At 42.4% G+C, this 19,868-nt stretch overlaps 1 protein-coding gene across 1 annotated transcript; it reads left to right on the top strand.

The window, feature by feature from the left end:
* Positions 1-80: 80 nt before the first annotated feature.
* LOC121533958 (DNA-directed RNA polymerase II subunit RPB2) lies at positions 81-18,531 on the top strand. Its single transcript, XM_041840355.2, has 24 exons — positions 81-228; positions 647-719; positions 832-982; positions 1,089-1,201; positions 1,313-1,532; positions 4,757-4,915; positions 5,031-5,195; positions 5,276-5,472; positions 12,169-12,288; positions 12,473-12,659; positions 12,785-12,928; positions 13,104-13,243; positions 13,390-13,501; positions 13,659-14,012; positions 14,229-14,397; positions 14,505-14,601; positions 14,682-14,776; positions 14,938-15,188; positions 15,582-15,671; positions 16,043-16,150; positions 16,431-16,544; positions 16,666-16,826; positions 17,058-17,253; positions 18,170-18,531. The coding sequence occupies exons 1-24, from the start codon at positions 210-212 to the stop codon at positions 18,257-18,259; spliced, it is 3,525 nt and encodes a 1,174-aa protein (XP_041696289.1). The 5' UTR covers positions 81-209; the 3' UTR covers positions 18,260-18,531.
* Positions 18,532-19,868: the final 1,337 nt, after the last annotated feature.

Below are 19,868 nucleotides of genomic sequence, written 5' to 3'. Positions count from 1 at the left end.
AGTAAACATATTTAGTTAAGACTAATTTCTTGCACATTAAAATAATAAAGTTGGTATAGGAAGTGACGTTTAGGCTTGACCATCGATATCTTTTTGTGTTAATTTAGCAAAGTGTGCAACGTTAGACAGCGTTGAATCAGACACTGTTGATGATTTAAAAGTCGGGTTCTGCTTATTTAGGCGAACACGAGAGGGAGTAAGCAGTAACCATGTATGACCAAGATGAAGGTTTGTTGGTATTTCAGCCATTTGCTAGCTTGCTGCTAGCAAGCTAGTTAGCATATAGGCTAATATGCGCATCACCAATAATAGATAGGTACAGTAGCTAGCAAGCATACTAGCGCTATGTAGTTTGCAAGGTTAACTAATTGGCTAGTTAACGTTACATACCAAAAATGGTTTCACCAGAATAAACACCTAACTATATCACACTTTCAACTAGGCCTAGCTATATGAACATCACATCATGCCATGTTGAAAAAAACAAAGTTAGCTATCTTTGAGATCTGCAGAGCTAAAATACCTTTCTTTGTGTCAATCAGTTGTTGAATGTAGTAAACTCCATGAACTAGCTGGGGCCTTGGCTAATGTTATATCACTGCGTCTGCATTCACTTTGTTGATGTATTTTCTGTGATCTCTTGCAGATATCCAATACGATGAGGATGAGGATGAAATCACCCCCGATTTATGGCAGGAAGCTTGCTGGATTGTTATCAGGTAAAATTATGCTCTTCTTACTTATCTCTCCTATTTTTTTATCCTCATGTAATATACACTATGCAGCTTGCTTATGTTCAAATAACACTATCCTCTCTGATGCGCCTTACAGTTCCTACTTTGATGAGAAGGGCCTGGTGCGACAGCAGCTGGACTCCTTTGACGAGTTCATCCAGATGTCCGTGCAGAGGATCGTGGAGGATGCCCCGCCCATCGACCTGCAGGCTGAGGCCCAGCACACCTCTGGAGAGGTGGAGGATCCGGTGAGTGACAGACGGGCACTTTCAGATATTCAGCTCCATGTAGGGCCTCTCTCTACGAGGGCACTTACTATTGCCCTGTTAACGCTCCCTTTATGTTGCTCTACAGCCACGCTACTTGCTGAAGTTTGAGCAGATCTACCTTTCCAAACCCACTCACTGGGAAAGAGATGGAGCCCCCTCGCCTATGATGCCCAACGAGGCCAGACTCCGGAACCTTACGTAAGTTTGCTCATTTGGAGCCATACTTTTATCATGATAATTCTCCCTTGCACATCATTTGCAACCTTCAGTGCTGCCAGTGCCAACTAGGCCCACATCTGTATTATACAGGTACTCTGCTCCCCTGTACGTGGACATCACCAAGACCATCATCAAGGAGGGTGAGGACCAGCTGCAGACCCAGCACCAGAAGACCTTCATCGGCAAGATCCCGATCATGCTGCGCTCCACCTACTGCCTGCTCAGCGGCCTGACAGACCGTGATCTGTGTGAGCTCAACGAGTGCCCGCTGGACCCCGGGGGCTACTTCATCATCAACGGGTCAGAGAAGGTAAAAGGAGAGAGAAAGTGGAGGGTGGACTTCAGGGCAGATATCTGGTCTTGATTCTGTTTCAATCAGGGTTGGGGAGTAACATATTGCGAAAAAACTTGAACTGTAATCTGTAATGTTACCAGCAAAAATATTGTAATCAGATGACAGATACTTAAAAAAATAACTAGATTCCGTCTAGGATTACATTTAGTAATTCAGAAAGGATGTTTGCGTAAAAAATGTTTGACACCTTCATGTTTTATCAATGCCATTCAAATCAGCATTGAAAAAAGGTGCAAGTTTAGGTTTGTTCCGCCTGAGCGAGTCTGACCACAAGTCTATGATGACACACCAACTGCGTTTTGAAGGATCGCAGGAAAAGAGCAAGAATAGGCTTTTGTAAGCTACAATCCAAGCTACAGTGCCTTCAGAAAGTATTCATGCCCCTTGACTTTTTCCACATTTTGTTGTGTTACAGCCTGAATTTAAAATTGATTAAATTGACATTTTGTGTCACTGGCCTACACACAATACCCCATAATGTCAAAGTGGAATTATGATTTTAGAAATGTTTACAAATTAATTAAAAATTAAGCTGAAATGTCTTGAGTCAATAAGTATTCAACCCCTTTGTTATGGCTAGCCTAAATAAGTTCAGGACAAAACATGTGCATAAGTTGCATGGACACACTCTGTGTGCAATAGTAGTGTTTAACATGATTTACTTCATCTCTGTACCCCACACATACAATTATCTGTAAGTCGAGCAGTGAATTTCAAACACAAAGACCAGGAAGGTTTTCCAATGCCTCGCTAAGAATGGCACCTATTGGTAGATAAAAAAGAAAGCAGACATTCAATATCCCTTTGAGTATGGTGAAGTTATTTATTATGCTTTGGAAGGTGTATCAATACACCCAGTCACTGCAAAGATACAGGAGTCCCTTTTAACACAATTGCTGGAGAGGAAGGAAACTGCTCAGGGATTTCACCATGAGGCCAATGGTGACTTTAAAACAGTTAGAGTTTAATGGCTGTAATAGGGGAAAAGTGAGGATGGAACAACAACATTATAGTTACTCTACAATACTAACCTAATTGACAGAGTGAAAAGAAGGAAGTCTGTACAAAATACAAATATTCCAAAACATGCTTCCTGTTTGCAATAAGGCACTAAAGTAAATCTGCAAAAAAAATGGGAAAGAAATTAACCTTATATCCTGAATACAACGTGTTATGTTTGGGGCAAATACAACACAACACATCACGGAGTACCACTCTTCATATTTTCAAATATGGTGGTGGCTGCATCATGTTGCTTGTCATCGGCAAGGGTATGCTTGTCATGGGGTATGTTTGTAATCGGCAATGACTGGGGTATGTTTGTAATCGGCAATGACTGGGGTATGTTGGTAATCGGCAATGACTGGGGTATGTTGGTAATCGGCAATGACTGGGGTATGTTGGTAATCGGCAATGACTGGGGTATGTTGGTAATCGGCAATGACTGGGGTATGTTGGTAATCGGCACTGACTGGGGTATGTTGGTAATCGGCAATGACTGGGGTATGTTGGTAATCGGCAATGACTAGGGTATGCTTGTAATCGGCAATGACTGGGGTATGCTTGTAATCGGCAATGACTAGGGAGTAAAAAATTAATACGGAATAGAGCTAAGCACAGGCAAATTCTGGATGTGTGCTTTCCAACAGACACTGGGAGACAAATTCACCCTTCAGCAGGACAATAACCAATATACTAGGCCAAATATACTCTGGAATTGCTTACCAAGATTACTTTGAATGGTCTTGAGTGGCCTAGTTATAGTTTGGACTTAAACTGGCTTGAACATCTATGGCAAGACTTGAAAATGGCTGTCTAGCAATGATCAACAACCAACTTGACAGAGCTTGAAGAATTAAAATAATTATAATGTGCAAATCTTGTACAATCCAGGTGTGCAAAGCTCTTCGAGACTTACCCAGAAAGACTCACAGCTGTAATCGCTGCCAAAGGTGATTCTAACGTAAATTAGATATTTCTGTATTTCATTTTCAATAATTGTGCAAAGATTTCTAAAAACAACATGTTTTCACATTGTCATTATGGTGCGTAGATGGGTGAGAGATCTATTTAATCCATGTTGAATTAAGGCACAACAATGTGGAATAAGTTGAGGGGTATGAATACTTTCTGAAGGCACTGTATGTCTTCAAATGGTGCTACTGCTGTCGGCAATCCAAAGATTATCCAATTTGAATAAACGCTTGGAGGTAAGGACGACAGCAGTGGTGTAGCCTACGGCGATTAACAACAAAATCAGTTGTAGAGTAGGCTAATAAGTCCTTAGTTTTGGGGTTATGCTCAGGTTAAACAATTTGCCTAATCTATATTTCCAAATCCTATTCTTGAAGATCAATGGGTCCCAAATTTCGATCTTGTCTCATCACTGCAACTCCCCAACAGGCTCGGGAGGCGAAGGTCGAGGCATGCGTCCTCCGAAACATGACCAGCCACACCGCGCTGCTTAACACCCGCCCGTTTAACCCGGAAGCCAGCCGCACCAATGTGTCGGAGGAAACACCGTTCACCTGATGACGAGGTCAGCCTGCAGGCCCCCGGCCCGCCATAAGGGGTTGCTAGAGCGCGATGAGCCAAGTAAAGCTCCCCCCGGCCAAATCCTCCCCTAACCCGGACGACGCTGGGCCAATTGTGCGCCACTCTATGGGACTCCCAATCACGGCTGGTTGTGATACAGCCCGGGATTGATGCAGTGCCTTAGACCGCTGCGCCACTCGGGAGGCCCCCAGACTTTGGTTTTTAATGTAAAGATATAGCCTATTCGTATTATTATCTGTAGTAGCAAACAATGGGTTAGAAGAAGCCTACATAACCATCCCATAAAGGAAAATGCAACATCCTATTTTTGGCCAGCTATGTAAACTCTAACATTGATTTATCCTGCAATAGATGTCGTTCAATTGGTAATATTCATTTTTGTTTTCTTCTAAAGCCTCTTAAGGGGGAAGTCATCTAAAAGTAACTGAAAGTAATCAGATTAAGTTACTGAGTTTGGGTAATCCAGAAGTTACGTTACTGATTACAATCTTGGACAGGTAACTAGTAACTGTAACGGATTACATTTAGAAAGGAACCTAGCCAACCCTGGTTTCAATGAATGAGCAGTAACACAAGCTTTTGCAATTGAGCTATTGATAACAATTGCCTTGTTTGGTTTGCAGGTCCTGATCGCCCAGGAGAAGATGGCCACGAACACAGTGTACGTCTTCGCTAAGAAGGACTCAAAGTATGCGTACACAGGGGAATGCCGCTCCTGCCTGGAGAACTCTTCGCGCCCCACCAGCTCCATCTGGGTCAGCATGATGGCCAGGGGAGGACAGGTGAGAAACAAACAACCTTGAACACAAATATACCTTGTCCAAAACTTGTTTTGCAAATTTGCTACCATCCCATATATTTACATGTCAACATTTGTTTTGTTTCTTTTTCTCTCAGGGGGTGAAGAAAAGTGCCATTGGTCAGAGGATCGTGTCCACTCTGCCCTACATCAGACAGGAGGTGCCCATCATCATAGTGTTCCGAGCCCTGGGCTTTGTGTCCGACAGAGACATCCTGGAGCACATCATCTACGACTTTGACGACCCTGAGATGATGGAGATGGTAAATCTCTTAGGATGTTCTAGATACAGGAAACACTAAACACACACACACTTCCTATCTGACGTGCTGTGCTCCACCAGGTCAAGCCATCCCTGGACGAGGCCTTTGTGATCCAGGAACAGAACGTGGCGCTGAACTTCATCGGCTCTCGTGGTGCCAAGCCCGGTGTCACCAAGGAGAGGAGGATCAAGTACGCCAAGGAGGTGCTGCAGAAGGAGGTGCTGCCCCACGTCGGCGTCAGTGACTTCTGTGAGACCAAGAAGGCCTATTTCTTAGGGTGAGTATTTATAATGTTATATTAATGTAATGACCATAGAGCAGGAGTTCCTAGTCTTTTCCTTACCGAGGACCACCAAATCACTGCAATAAGCTCTTGAGGACAATCATTCGCGGAGTGGCAGAATTGTTTTCCAAAACTTAGGGCCAATTTACTGGGGGGAGGCTTGTCTAACTTTTTTTTGTTGCTTTGGGGAGGTGTTTTGGTACTTCCCTTATGACCTACGCTTTTCAATGTGGTAACTTGTACTGTACCACAGGTCAATATAGTCTACCAGTCTAACGGTCTATACTGCCCTCTATCCACCATTTATAGTGACATTAGTGGTAGGTGGATCATTTATCCAGATCGGCAAAAGGCTAACTAGCAATTATAAACTGGGTGGTTCGAGCCCTGAATGCTGATTGGCTGAAAGCCGTGGTATATCAGACCGTATACCATGGGTATAAAAAAACATTTATTTTTACTGCTCTAATTATGCTGGTAACCAGTTTATAATAGCAAAAGGCACCTCAGGGGTTTGTGATAAATGGCCAATATACCACGGCTAAGCGTTGCGCCGGGCCTTATTGCTTAATTATACCACATATAAAAGCATTCAAAGCTGCATCAATGTTAAATATGAATAGCTGATAGGCAGCGGACAGGCCAGGTGCATCATTGCGCATGAAAGAGCAGTGTATTTGCTGTATTTTTACTTCTGATATTGAATGCGCTGTCTTTTGTAGATCATTCTCCCAAGTCGTCCTGTAATAATGTGTCCACATATGCTCCAGGCAGGCCTAGTTATTCAGGACAGCTTAACACATGCTCTGCCTCCTCTCCAATCCTAGTGGCTATTCCTCGCGCACCTAGAACCTAATGCTTCAATATAGCCTAAATATTTATCATTTAACTTCTAAAATGTGTTACCTTTTTATATGTGTCATAAACACAACCAGACACAATGTTTTAATCTGATTAGGCTACTTCAAAATATAATTCCAGCATCCTCAAAATGGCTTGACATTAACCAGGTTTCCATCCAACCATTTTATGCAGTAAAGTAGCCTACATGTTGGATAACAAATGTCATGACATCATAGGGCATGCAGTTTATTAGGCTACAGATGAAAGAAGTTATGATAAACTTCACAGGGTGGTGAATGTGCACAGTGATGAGGTTGATTCTCCTTTCAATAAATATGGAGGGTCTTATTCTGGTGACTTGATCGACGCTTGGCTGCCATTTGACAAATATAAATAATCTCGCATTTATGTCCATAATAATCTCATCATGTAGTAGGCTATAACTGCACTGTATCTGCAAGCTGTTGGCTAGATTGCACGTGCCAATACCAGAGTGGGCACACTGCTATACCTACTCAACATTTTTTGTGACGAAACCATCTGTAGGCCTAGAGTTGAAAATGCCATGGAAATCATTTAACTTGTATTTTTTTATTCGGTACATGGGAATTTAACCTCCAAAAGTAATTTTTATGTGCACTACGTATTTACACAGACTTTTATCTGCAATTAGATGGAAACGCAACTCTGATGGGAAAATGCACAAGGGTTTCCCTTAGTCGGTAGGCTAATTGCGGCCTTTGGACAATAAAAAAAAAATGAATAGCCAATAAATAAAATTGTAGCAAGTCAAATTGTCCAGGAGAGACTGTCTATCATAGCCTACACCCCGAATGTGCGCTTCAGCACCATTCTCTTATGCCTTACAAGCAGGTGAGCCTGCTGCTTAGAAGCGAGCGAGAGGGAGGAGCCTTGGCCTAGGCCACTGTTGATTGTGAAGATGGAATAATTTTTTATTGACGTAAAACTAAAGTTAGAGGAAAAAGAGTATGCCTATAGTGAAAAGCCTACAAGGGGAATTTAATGTTTTAATATTGTAGTGGAAGATGAGAAAAATGTTGGCACGGTTTGGCCTACTGTGCAACTCCCTATTCAGGCAGGATGCAATTTTGGGACTTAAAACTTCCCAGTCATGCTGTCCGGCGCCAAATTTTCATGAAGGAAACCCCGAAATGCTCATTGTTTATATGCAGATTTTAGAATGTTCGCATGAAAATCTGTCGCCAGTTGGATGGAAACCTAGCTATAGACACCCTAAAGACTGTGACAAGCGGACTAGTCCAGTGCCACTTTGATTATGCCTGCACATCATGGTTCACCAGCAGCCCCAAACATCTAAAGAATAAGCTACAGATTAGGGTTGAATGTGTCCCCTGTATTTTACAAATGTTCCAACCCCAGAATATTCACTTTTCTCCCCAACCGGCATTAAAATTCAAGTCTGATGCTACCTGAGCCTGATGAGCCATACATTAAAGAATAGTTATGAGCTCAAGCCCAAAAAAGCCCAAATGATTGTGCCGATATCATTTATTTTTATTTTACCAATACATAGCCTATGATAGGCTACCGCACATTACCCACGACAGAAACACATAAAAGCCCATAAATGTAGTTACGCTCTCTTGGGTAAGTAAATGAAACAAGCTCCTAATAAACTAATATTTTTAAGTGTGGAATGTATTATTGTATTCTATTATACTGTTTTATATGGACTTGTGGCTGGTGCAGGACATGCAGCCTACAAAGTTACAATTATAGGCTAGCGAATTCGATTTTAATTTTGAAATATAATAGGCCCTATTAGATTTGTATAATTAGTAGGCTGATGCATGCATACCTTACATAATATTTCCCCTACTGTTGTGCAATGTGCGTATTAGCCTACCTTCCATTTCTCTATTGTTGCTTCATTCCTTCCTCGCTTTCAACAGTTAAATGCAATGTTTCGTTGTCCTGATCTTCATCATTGTAATGACATGCTTGAATAATATAAGACTAGAATAAGATGCAGATGGCTTTCTCTTCATGAAGATTGAATGGTTAGGCTTCTGAACAAATAACTGCTATAGCCTACCACCATCCCGCATTCTCTCTTTCAAACTTCCCGGCCGTGGCCATGAGTTCTATTGGCTGCTGTATTTAACATTCAGCAAGCAAGAACTTGAATCCCTCTTCCAATAGTCTATTAGTATAAGAAACGCTAAAAATAAATTCTTCCAGCTTTTCCTGGGACTCCAAGAGCTAAGTAGCGTTTTTTTAAAGAGAGAGGCCAAGCAGAGCGCATGGTGCGTATTGCGCAAGAGACAGAGGCTATAAGTTAGAAGCTAATTTATAGCCCATCATTCATTAGCTGTGGTCCTCTGTAGCTCAGCTGGTAGAGCACGGCGCTTGTAACGCCAAGGTAGTGGGTTCGATCCCCGGGACCACCCATACACAAAAAAAAATGTATGCACGCATGACTGTAAGTCGCTTTGGATAAAAGCGTCTGCTAAATGGCATATTATTATTATTAAATATAAGGCTAATAATATAATTTATTACCAGAAATTATTACCTGAAAGAATTAGGCTAGGACATACAGTGCATTCGGAAAGTATTCAGACCCCTTGACTTTTTCCACATTATGTTAAGTTAAAGCCTTATTCTAAAATTGATTATTGTTTCCCCCCCCCCTCATCAATCTACACACACTACCCATAATGACAAAGCAAAAACAGGTTTTTATACATTTTTACAAATGTATCAAAAATAAAAAATGAAATAACCCATTTACATAAGTATTCAGACCCTTTACTCACTACTTTGTTGAAGCACCTTTGGCAGTGATTACAGCCTCAAGTCTTCTTGGGTATGACGCTACAAGCTTGGCACACCTGTATTTGGAGTTTCTACCATTCTTCTCTGCAGATCCTCAAGCTCTGCCAGGTTGGGTGGGTAGCATAGCTGCTCTGGCAGGGCCACTCAAGGACATTCAGAGACTTGTCCCGAAGCCACTCCTGCGTTGTCTTGGCTGTGTGCTTTTTCCAACAATTGTTTACAAACAGATTATTTCACTTATAATTCACTGTATCACAACTCCAGTGGGTCAGAAGTTTACATACACTAAGTTGACTGTGCCTTTAAACAGCTTGGAAAATTCCAGAAAATGATGTCATAGCTTTAGAAGCTTCTGATAGGCTAATTGACATAATTTGAGTCAATTGTAGGTGTACCTGGGGATGTATTTCAAGGCATACCTTCAAACTCAGTGCCTCTTCGCATGACATCATAGGGAAATCAGCCAAGACCTCAGAAAATACATTGTAGACCACCACAAGTCTGGTTCATCCTTGGGAGCAATTTCCAAACGCCTGAAGGTACCACGTTCATCTGTACAAACAATAGTAGGCAAGTATAAACACCATGGAACCACGCAGCCGTCATACCGCTCAGGAAGGAGACGCGTTCGTTCTCCTAGAGATGAACGTACTTTGGTGCGAAAAGTGCAAATCAATCCCAGAACAACAGCAAAGGACCTTGTGAAGATGCTGGAGGAAACGGGTACAAAGTATCTATATCCACAGTAAAATGAATCCTATATCGACATAACCTGAAAGGCCGCTCAGCAAGGAAGAAGCCACTGCTCCAAAACCGCCATAAAAAAGCCAGACTACGGTTTGCAACTGCACATGGGGACAAAGATCATACTTTTTGGAGAAATGTCCTCTGGTCTGATGAAACAAATATATAACTGTTTGGCCATAATGACCATCGTTATGTTTGGAGGAAAAGGGGGAGCTTGCAAGCCGAAGAACACCATCCCAACCGTGAAGCATGGGGGTGGCAGCATCATGCTGTGGGGGTGCTTTGCTGCAGGAGGGACTGGTGCACTTCACAAAATAGATGGCATCATGAGGAAGGAAAATTATGTGGCTATATTGAAGCAACATCTCAAGACATCAGTCAGGAAGTTAAAGCTTGGTCGCAAATGGGTCTTCCAAATGGACAATGACCCCAAGCATACTTCCAAAGTTGTGGCAAAATGGCTTAAGGACAACAAAGTCAAGGTATTGGAGTGGCCATCACAAAGCCCTGACCTCAATCCTATAGAAAATGTGTGGGCAGAACTGAAGAAGCGTGTGCGAGCAAGGAGGCCTACAAACCTGACTCAGTTACACCAGCTCTGTCAGGAGGAATGGGCCAAAATTCACCCAACTTATTGTGGGAAGCTTGTGGAAGGCTACCCGAAACGTTTGACCCAAGTTAAACACAATGCTACCAAATACTAATTGAGTGAATGTAAACTTCTGACCCACTGGGAATGTGATGAAAGAAATAAAAGCTGAAATAAATCATTCTCTCTACTATTATTCTGACATTTCACATTCTTAAAATAAAGTGGTGATCCTAACTGACCTAAGACATGTAATTTCTACTAGGATTAAATGTCAGGAATTGTGAAAAACTGAGTTTAGATGTATTTGGCTAAGGTGTATGTAAACTTCCGACTTCAACTGTATATATACAGTACCAGTCAAAAGTTTGGACACACCTACTCATTCAAGGGTTTTTCTTTATTTTTACACATTTTTACATTGTAGAATAATTGTGAAGACATCAAAACTATGACATAACACATGGAATCATGTAGTAACCAAAAAAGTGTTAAACAAATCAAAATATGTTTTATATTTGAGATTCTTCAAATAGCCACCCTTTGCCTTGATGACAGCTTTGCACACTCTTGGCATTCTCTCCACCAGCTTCATGAGGTAGTCACCTGGAATGCATTTCAATTAATAGGTGTGCCTTGTTAAAAGTTAATTTGTGGAATTTCTTTCCTTCTTAATGCGTTTGAGCCAATCAGTTGTGTTGTGACAAGGTATGGGTTGTATACAGAAGATAGCCCTATTTGGTAAAATACCAAGTCCATATTATGGCAAGAACAGCTCAAATAAGTAAAGAGAAACGACAGTCCATCATTACTTTAAGACATGAAGGTCAGTCAATCCGGAAAATGTCAAGATCTTTGAAAGTTTCTTCAAGTGCAGTCGCAAAACCATCAATGAAACAGGCAGGGAGAGTGAGCTCATCTGTGGTGGTCGGCAAACCTTCTGGCCAGCAGCCCTGCATGGCATCTAACTGCCACAAAAGCATGCTGAAGTGGCAAAGTTGATATCCACGTTTATAGACACAGGGTTGCTACAGTTATTGGTATTTATACATTAACATTTACATTTTAGTCATTTAGCAGACGCTCTTATCCAGAGCGACTTACAGGAGCAATTAGGGTTAAGTGCCTTGCTCAAGGGCACATCGACAGATTTTTCACCTAGTCGGCTCGTGGTCTTAAACATTATTTTGAGTTAGCTCTATGAGGGGGAAAGGTGTTAAATTTATTTATTTTATAGTACAAGGGGAGTGTCACGTGAAAATATTTTTTAAAGTTGGGGAGGGGGTGCATTTTTAAAATGTTTTTACGACACCTTTAGTTGGACCAGCCCCCCCCCACCTCCCCCTTAGCGGTCACATTTAGAGTAATTTTATCAGTGAATGGAACATATTAAATGCCTATTATTACAGATGGATGTCTGTTAAACAATTTGCATTGTGAAAAGTAATGTACAATTGTATATAACATCATTAATAATGCCATATATATTATTATTTTTTATTACAAACTTTGCTGACCACAGGTTGAAACCACTGCCATAGAGATCTTATAACTCACCAGGTCTCTGTTGGAGATTCTATATGTAATTCTATGGTTATGACTGCATGATGTTACTGATTGGTCTTTATGCAATATGTTGTTGTTTGATGTATTGATGTAACTCAGAGTTGTGTATCGGTGTCTGTTTGCAGGTACATGGTCCACAGACTCCTATTAGCGGCCCTGGGCAGAAGAGAGCTGGATGACCGGGATCACTACGGCAACAAGAGACTGGACCTGGCTGGGCCACTGTTGGCTTTCCTGTTCCGTGGGTAAGTCCTAAAGGAACACCATCTATAAAAGAATCTAGAGAGCTTTAATTCACAGATGTAGTGCTACTTTGTGCTAACCGCATTCCTATTCAAACGGAGCATTTGGTGAATATGTATGAAGTCAATGGGATACCAAGGCTGGAACTTTAATCAAGCTCTTTTTCATTTGTTTGGATGCATTTAGAATGTTCAAGAACCTACTGAAAGAGATCCGCATCTACGCCCAGAAGTTTATTGACAGAGGGAAAGACTTCAACCTGGAGTTGGCCATCAAGACACGAATCATCTCCGACGGCCTGAAGTACTCTCTGGCCACGGGGAACTGGGGTGACGTCAAGAAGGCCCATCAGGCCAGAGCTGGAGTGTCCCAGGTAACACAGGGCAGAAGACATCTCGTACACATCCCTATATAGTTTAGGCTTAGTTTGCCATTATGCTGCTACAAGATGATTGTTTATCGCCATTAAAAACGAGAACATACCTCGTCTGTTTGTAGGTGTTGAACCGCTTAACCTTCGCCTCCACCCTCTCTCACCTTCGTCGTGTGAACTCCCCCATCGGTAGGGATGGCAAGCTGGCCAAGCCCAGGCAGCTTCACAACACGCTGTGGGGCATGGTGTGTCCTGCTGAGACTCCAGAGGTACAACCAATACCACTCCAAATCACATTTATGTTCATTATCAAGGGGGAAGTTGTTGTATGATGACAAATTGTATTGTTACCCACAAGGAGCTCGCACTTAAAATTGACATTGAAAGTGTTGTCCCCGTTTATTTTGTCTCCCATTTTATGTCCCCTCCCTGTCTATTTTCCAGGGTCATGCTGTAGGCCTAGTGAAGAACCTGGCCCTCATGGCCTACATCTCTGTGGGCTCCCAGCCCTCTCCCATCCTGGAGTTCTTGGAGGAGTGGAGCATGGAGAACCTGGAGGAGATCTCACCGGCAGCCATCGCGGAGTGAGTCCAGCAGATGGCAGCGCACTGCTCTTTATTAATCCAGAAAATATCAAAAACATTCTGTCTTTCATGTCTCTGAAAAGTTTGTCAACCCATTTTATCTGCATTTTAATTGACGTTTTCCTTCATTAATTCTACCTTAACAGTGCCACAAAGATCTTTGTCAATGGCTGTTGGGTGGGCATACACAAGGACCCAGAGCAGCTGATGAACACACTGAGGAAACTGAGGAGGCAGATGGACATCATTGTGTCTGAGGTAAGGGATATGATTTTTCCAGATTTTCAGGAATTTCCAATTTTCTGACATTTTCATTATTTTATTATTATTATTCAATTCAATTAACCTACACATAAAAACCCAATATCCCCTTTTTAGATTTTCTATGTTGTCATACATTTTTACCCGTTTCTAGGTGTCCATGATCAGAGACATCCGAGAGAGGGAGATCCGCATCTACACAGACGCAGGGAGGATCTGTCGTCCTCTGCTGATCGTAGAGAAACAGAAGCTGCTGCTGAAGAGGAGACACATTGACCAGCTGAAGGAGAGGGAGTACAACAACTACAGTTGGCAGGACCTGGTGGCCAGCGGCGTGGTGGAGTACATCGACACCCTGGAGGAGGAGACTGTGATGCTGGCCATGACCCCTGACGACCTCCAGGAGAAGGGCGTGGCCTACTGTTCTACATACAGCCACTGTGAGATCCACCCCTCCATGATCCTGGGAGTCTGTGCATCCATCATCCCCTTCCCCGATCACAACCAGGTACAGCTAAAAAATATCATGCTCCTAAAATATGTTTTCTTATTGGGCTGATTTGAATAGGTGCAATGGCAAGAGACCGTTAATACCTATGCTAAGACGTGGCTATAAAACATCCTAAATTAAGATTTTTTTATCAGCCTTGGGATTGCTCATTTATATATCTATATTTGAACTGTAAATCAATGAATACATTTCTCCCCACCTTTTCCCGTGTAGTCGCCCAGAAACACATACCAGTCTGCTATGGGTAAACAAGCCATGGGTGTGTACATTACCAACTTCCACGTGCGGATGGACACCCTGGCCCACGTGCTCTACTACCCCCAAAAACCCTTAGTCACCACCCGCTCTATGGAGTACCTGCGTTTCAGAGAGCTCCCTGCAGGTGAGAACTGGAGGACTGCAGAATTGGCAGCCAATAACACTCTTTAACTCTGATCTAAAGGGTTCTATTTCTGGCTCGTTGAAATCCTCCATTTGTGCCTGGTTTAGGTATCAACTCGATTGTGGCTATTGCGGCGTACACTGGCTACAACCAGGAGGACTCTGTCATCATGAACCGCTCTGCGGTGGACCGTGGATTCTTCAGGTTTGTGCTGTGATTTGAAGACTGAAATTTGCTGTGAAAATGACTTAAGACGAAGGTGTAAATAAGTGTTTTTATTTCAGGTCTGTGTTCTACCGCTCCTACAAAGAACAGGAGTCAAAGAAAGGCTTCGATCAGGAGGAAATCTTTGAAAAACCTACACGCGAAACTTGTTCGGGTACGTCCTTGGCATCTAGAAATGTAAAGGAGTCGGCCAGAAAATCTGAGCCTACTATTTCCATCATCTCATACATTTTCCATCAGCAACGTCTCTTAAATTGGCATTCATACAAAGAGAATTGCTCATTGAACAACCCAATGCTCCTCCCCTTCCCCCAGGCATGAGGCACGCCATTTACGACAAGCTGGACGACGACGGCTTGATAGCTCCCGGCGTGCGTGTCTCGGGCGAGGACGTCATCATTGGCAAGACGGTGACCCTGCCGGAGATCGACGACGAGCTGGACAGCACCAACCGCCGATACACCAAGAGGGACTGCAGCACCTTCCTCCGCACCAGCGAGACGGGTATCGTGGACCAAGTCATGGTCACCCTCAACCAGGAGGGCTACAAGTTCTGCAAGATCAGGGTTTGTCCAGAGTCCTCTAGATTTCCCCAGTAGGCATATTGTGACAAGTTGACAACACACTAGTAGGCTGTAAAAATGTAAAACAAACAAATGGTAACAAATTACCCCTGTTGAAAGCTCTACTTCTCTCTCAATTGTCAAGTTTAGGGTAGGCAGGAATGACATCCACAGTAGAGGCAGGTTTGAATTATCCTTGAGTTACAAGCAGCATTGCTTCCATAGAAGCAACAAGACAAACAAGCTGAATGAGAGTTGACAGATTGACTAAATGAAACATGGAATATTGCACCCTCTAACCTTGGGCTATAAGGTTATGAAGCCTCCTTACACTTTACACTCATCGGCCTACTTGTGGCATGACTTAACTCAAACTCCATTTGTTTTTTGTTGCAGGTTCGCTCTGTTCGTATCCCCCAGATCGGTGACAAGTTTGCCAGTCGACACGGGCAGAAGGGTACCTGTGGTATTCAGTACAGACAGGAGGTGAAGTATTAGACATATGTTCCTCATGCCTCGTCTATAGAACTACTCACTCTTAACTAGACTACACAGTATCATTAAGCCAGGCAATGTTTATCATGGTGTCTAGTCAATGGTCTAGAGACGTATTGTGTTTAGACTGAACCTAAACATAAATACAACCAAAGGCTTCTTCACAGGAAATGCTAAGTAAGCAACGTCCCAGAAGGAGTATGTACTATAACACGGATTTGAATATAACATGAAAGTCTCTGTAGAATGTGCCACATTCCTGTAAGAGGATATGCCTTAGAAGAACTGGTTCAGAAAATTGGAACCCTCACACAGAAGTCTTTGTAAGTGAACTATGTCCATCGTTCCGATGCTTTCCGCAGGACATGCCCTTCACTTGCGAGGGAATTACCCCAGACATCATCATCAACCCACACGCCATCCCCTCTCGTATGACAGTCGGCCATTTGATCGAGTGCCTGCAGGGCAAGGTACTGTAGCCTGTCTAATGACTCTTCCACCCACTTCAACTTTTACTCCTTTTTATGAGACCTCTTAAGAGGTGACAGTAAACTGATCATGTTAAACCAATAGGATTGTATGTCATCTAGATTAGATATTTTACAAATTTAAAGGTAAGTGAGAATTTGTTAAATAAAAAACAAGCAGAGCATTTATTTTTTTAGACATTTATCATTTAAATCAAGTGTTGTGTATGGCAGTTTTCTTGTAGCAATGTTTTCACCCTCCCGCCCTCCTTTCACTTTGTAGGTTTCAGCCAACAAAGGGGAGATTGGTGACGCCACGCCTTTCAACGATGCGGTCAACGTGCAGAAAGTCTCCAACCTGCTGTCTGAGTACGGCTATCACCTGAGAGGCAACGAGGTCAGGACATCAGCCCCCTTCACCATTCACACCTACTTCAATAGTAGCTATTTCAGACTGCGCTATTTCACACTAGTCTGTCTATAGAGTACAATTAACTGGCCTCATCTTTCCCTTCTAGGTGTTGTACAACGGTTTCACCGGCCGTAAGATTACCTCTCAGATCTTCCTCGGGCCCACATACTACCAACGCCTGAAGCACATGGTGGATGACAAGATCCACTCTCGGGCCCGAGGCCCAGTCCAGATCCTCAACAGACAGCCCATGGAAGGCAGATCACGGTAAGAACATTAAGAATTATTTAACGTATTACTTTTTCCCTTTATGGCACTATGTGAGTGCACTGGTTATGCATTTCTAAACGGTATCCATAAACCAACTTTAAGTATGCGCTTATCTATGATCAGTTAGGTATTTTAGATTATAATAAATGCAATCCTAGATCAGAAGCTTTGTTAATACAGGCCCTGATTTGGCCCGCTTTACTATCCATGCTCTCATTTGGCACCCAGTGACGGAGGTCTTCGTTTTGGGGAGATGGAGCGTGATTGTCAGATAGCCCACGGCGCGGCTCAGTTCCTGCGTGAGAGGCTGTTCGAGGCGTCCGACCCCTACCAGGTCCACGTCTGCAACCTATGTGGCCTCATGGCCATCGCCAATACCCGCACACACACCTACGAGTGCAGGGGCTGTCGCAACAAAACACAGGTACGGACCAACACCACCACCAGTCTCCCTGTTATGCATGTTTATGCTTAGGTCGGTGTCACAAGAATTGTGTTATCTCAATGGTTGAAGTCAACTACTTCTTAAATCTTTGAATAATTCCCAGAGGTGTAAATCTCTAGTTTAAATAAATTAAACAAAGACCCCTTTTCTGCAATGGTCAGCCTTTATTCACGAGAGCGCTCTGCCACAAAATGGACGTACAATATTTTTATACACACACGCCAGAGGAAAAATCCCACCCCGCTTTAGGCGGGCTGTATTTTTCCACTGTACACATCTTGTAAACTCACACCTGGGTTTAGCTCATGTGGTTATCCTCTGCTCTCCTGACCATCAGGTCACACATACACACATACACACATACACATGCATGTTCTTATCATAGTCTACTCCTTGCTCGGGCAGGCTGCATTTTTTTCTCTATTCCCATACATAGTTATCGCTGTTCTCACAATATTCTGCTAGCCTTTTTCACTCCCCCTCCCTGTGTGGGGACATCTGTTTTTGGAACCGGTCTCCTGTTATTGGTTTCAATCATTTTGCACTTCTGCTTGCCTAATTACAAGACACAAATACTCTGTTGCTGGGCAAATATGCATCTTATATAAACACATTTGATTAACTCTCTAAGCTCTAGTCTACTAATAGTCATACATTATTAGTTTAACTGAGGGTGTGACATTTTAGTCATATCTTACTCACACATTTCTTTATCAGTCGGCCTATTCACATGTTGTTTATATCCATTCTACTGTTATTACTGTAACCATGATGTCAATACAGTATAGTGAAATGTGCCTATAACATTTTTGACTCTGGGCCTCTATAGCCTTAGTTTTGTTGATGAAGATTTATCGATGAAGATATTTGTACCTTTTCCACTTTTTCTTGTCAGATCTCCCTGGTCAGAATGCCGTACGCCTGCAAACTGCTCTTCCAGGAGCTCATGTCCATGAGTATCGCCCCTCGCATGATGACCAGTTAGGAGCCCTACCAAAGCCCTGTCGAGTCAACAGGAATTACATTATGTGTGGAAGGAATGTCGAGGACATCACTTATCTCTACAGTGGGAGAGATGGAGCATCAGGAGACTGATGTAAAACGAAATGAAACAGTCAACTTGTTTTGATGCTAATGGTCAGGCTCACTTTTTTTGTCTCGCAAAAGTATATTTGTTGTGATATCACAGTTTTGTAAAAGAAGGAACATCGTCTGTTATTTTTGTAAAACTAGAATAAATGTTTTTTAATGTGTTTATCACACTGTATTTCTTCATTCAGTGTTTTGTAGCTCGCTAGCTCTGTGACTGGAAAACAGAGATATATTTTTTCATAGTGTCACACTTCAATGTTCTGTGCAGAAATCTTGATCATATAATATCGAAATAGCCACAACTTGAAGTCAATTATTTTATTTATTCGTGATGTACAGCACGTGTCACGTAGTAATAACATCCAGTGTTAGTATACCATACAACAAAGTGAATACAGCAAATACATACATAGAGCTTAAGTCTGAAAAACTAGAAACATTTGGTAAAAGCAATGTCCACTGGCCTCTTCATTGGAGTTGCAGACTTTTAGCACCGAAAGTGAATCTCTACATTCCAACATAAATCCTCCTTTTTCTACGCCATTTCATACTGGTTGGTTGCTCAATATGCCCTACAGTACATCCCCAGACATCTGCCACTGTTTGGTTTGGTAGCTAAACCCATAGTATGCGTTTGGTAGCTAAACCCATAGTATGCGAGTACTGGGATTATATGAGTGCAAGAGTGTTATGAGTTTGTTTTGCCTGCCTGTCATTCCCGATCACTCACTCCACACAATGGCTTTTGCAAAGGCATGTCTTTATGGCTTGTCAAGGGAAAGAATGATTTGTGTACTTTTCAGGAGGTAATTTATTTGCCTGGGTGTCTGTTTCTGCCTTGCCCACAGGGCCAGACTACCACATTTGTGGCCCCCGGGCACCGACCTCCATTCTTTTGGAAATCTGCTAACTTCCTGCATTTCAACACATTTTGCAATTGTGCAGAGAGAAACATTTGCAATTTTCTAATGCTATTCTACACTTTTTGCCATAGGGAAGGGAATCTTTTTGTTTTATAGCTTGTGCTTTTATTCACATTTTGCCATGAGGCTGAGACAAAATGTTGCAGTTTTAAAGCTAATTTCATGCAATTCTACACATTTTGCTATCATATGCTAATAAAAAATAATAGGTCGGGGGGCACGTGCCCGTTCGTTAATCTTGCCCTGCTTGGCCAAATAGTGATGGTCTTGCAATGTATTATTTTTGCTAGAATGAAAATGTAAAGGGAAGGAATAATTCACTAAAACAGTCAACTATGTCAAAAGAAGAGGAGTGAAGCATATACGTGTAATTTGTGTGCACATACACAGTGTACAAAACATTAGGAACACCTGCTCTTTCCATGACAGACTGACCAGGTGAAAGCTATGATCCCTTATCGAAGTCACTTGTTAATTCCACTTCAATCAGTGTAGATGAAGGGGTGGAGACCGGTTAAAGAAGGATTTTTAAGCCTTGAGACTTGGATTGCGTATGTATAATTATAATAATTGGTCATT

Source organism: Coregonus clupeaformis, chromosome 2 (genome assembly GCF_020615455.1).
Source record: "Coregonus clupeaformis isolate EN_2021a chromosome 2, ASM2061545v1, whole genome shotgun sequence".
NCBI classification, from domain to species: domain Eukaryota; kingdom Metazoa; phylum Chordata; class Actinopteri; order Salmoniformes; family Salmonidae; genus Coregonus; species Coregonus clupeaformis.
The sequence above is the reverse complement of the archived record's forward strand: the minus strand, read 5'-3'. Positions and strand labels throughout refer to the sequence as shown.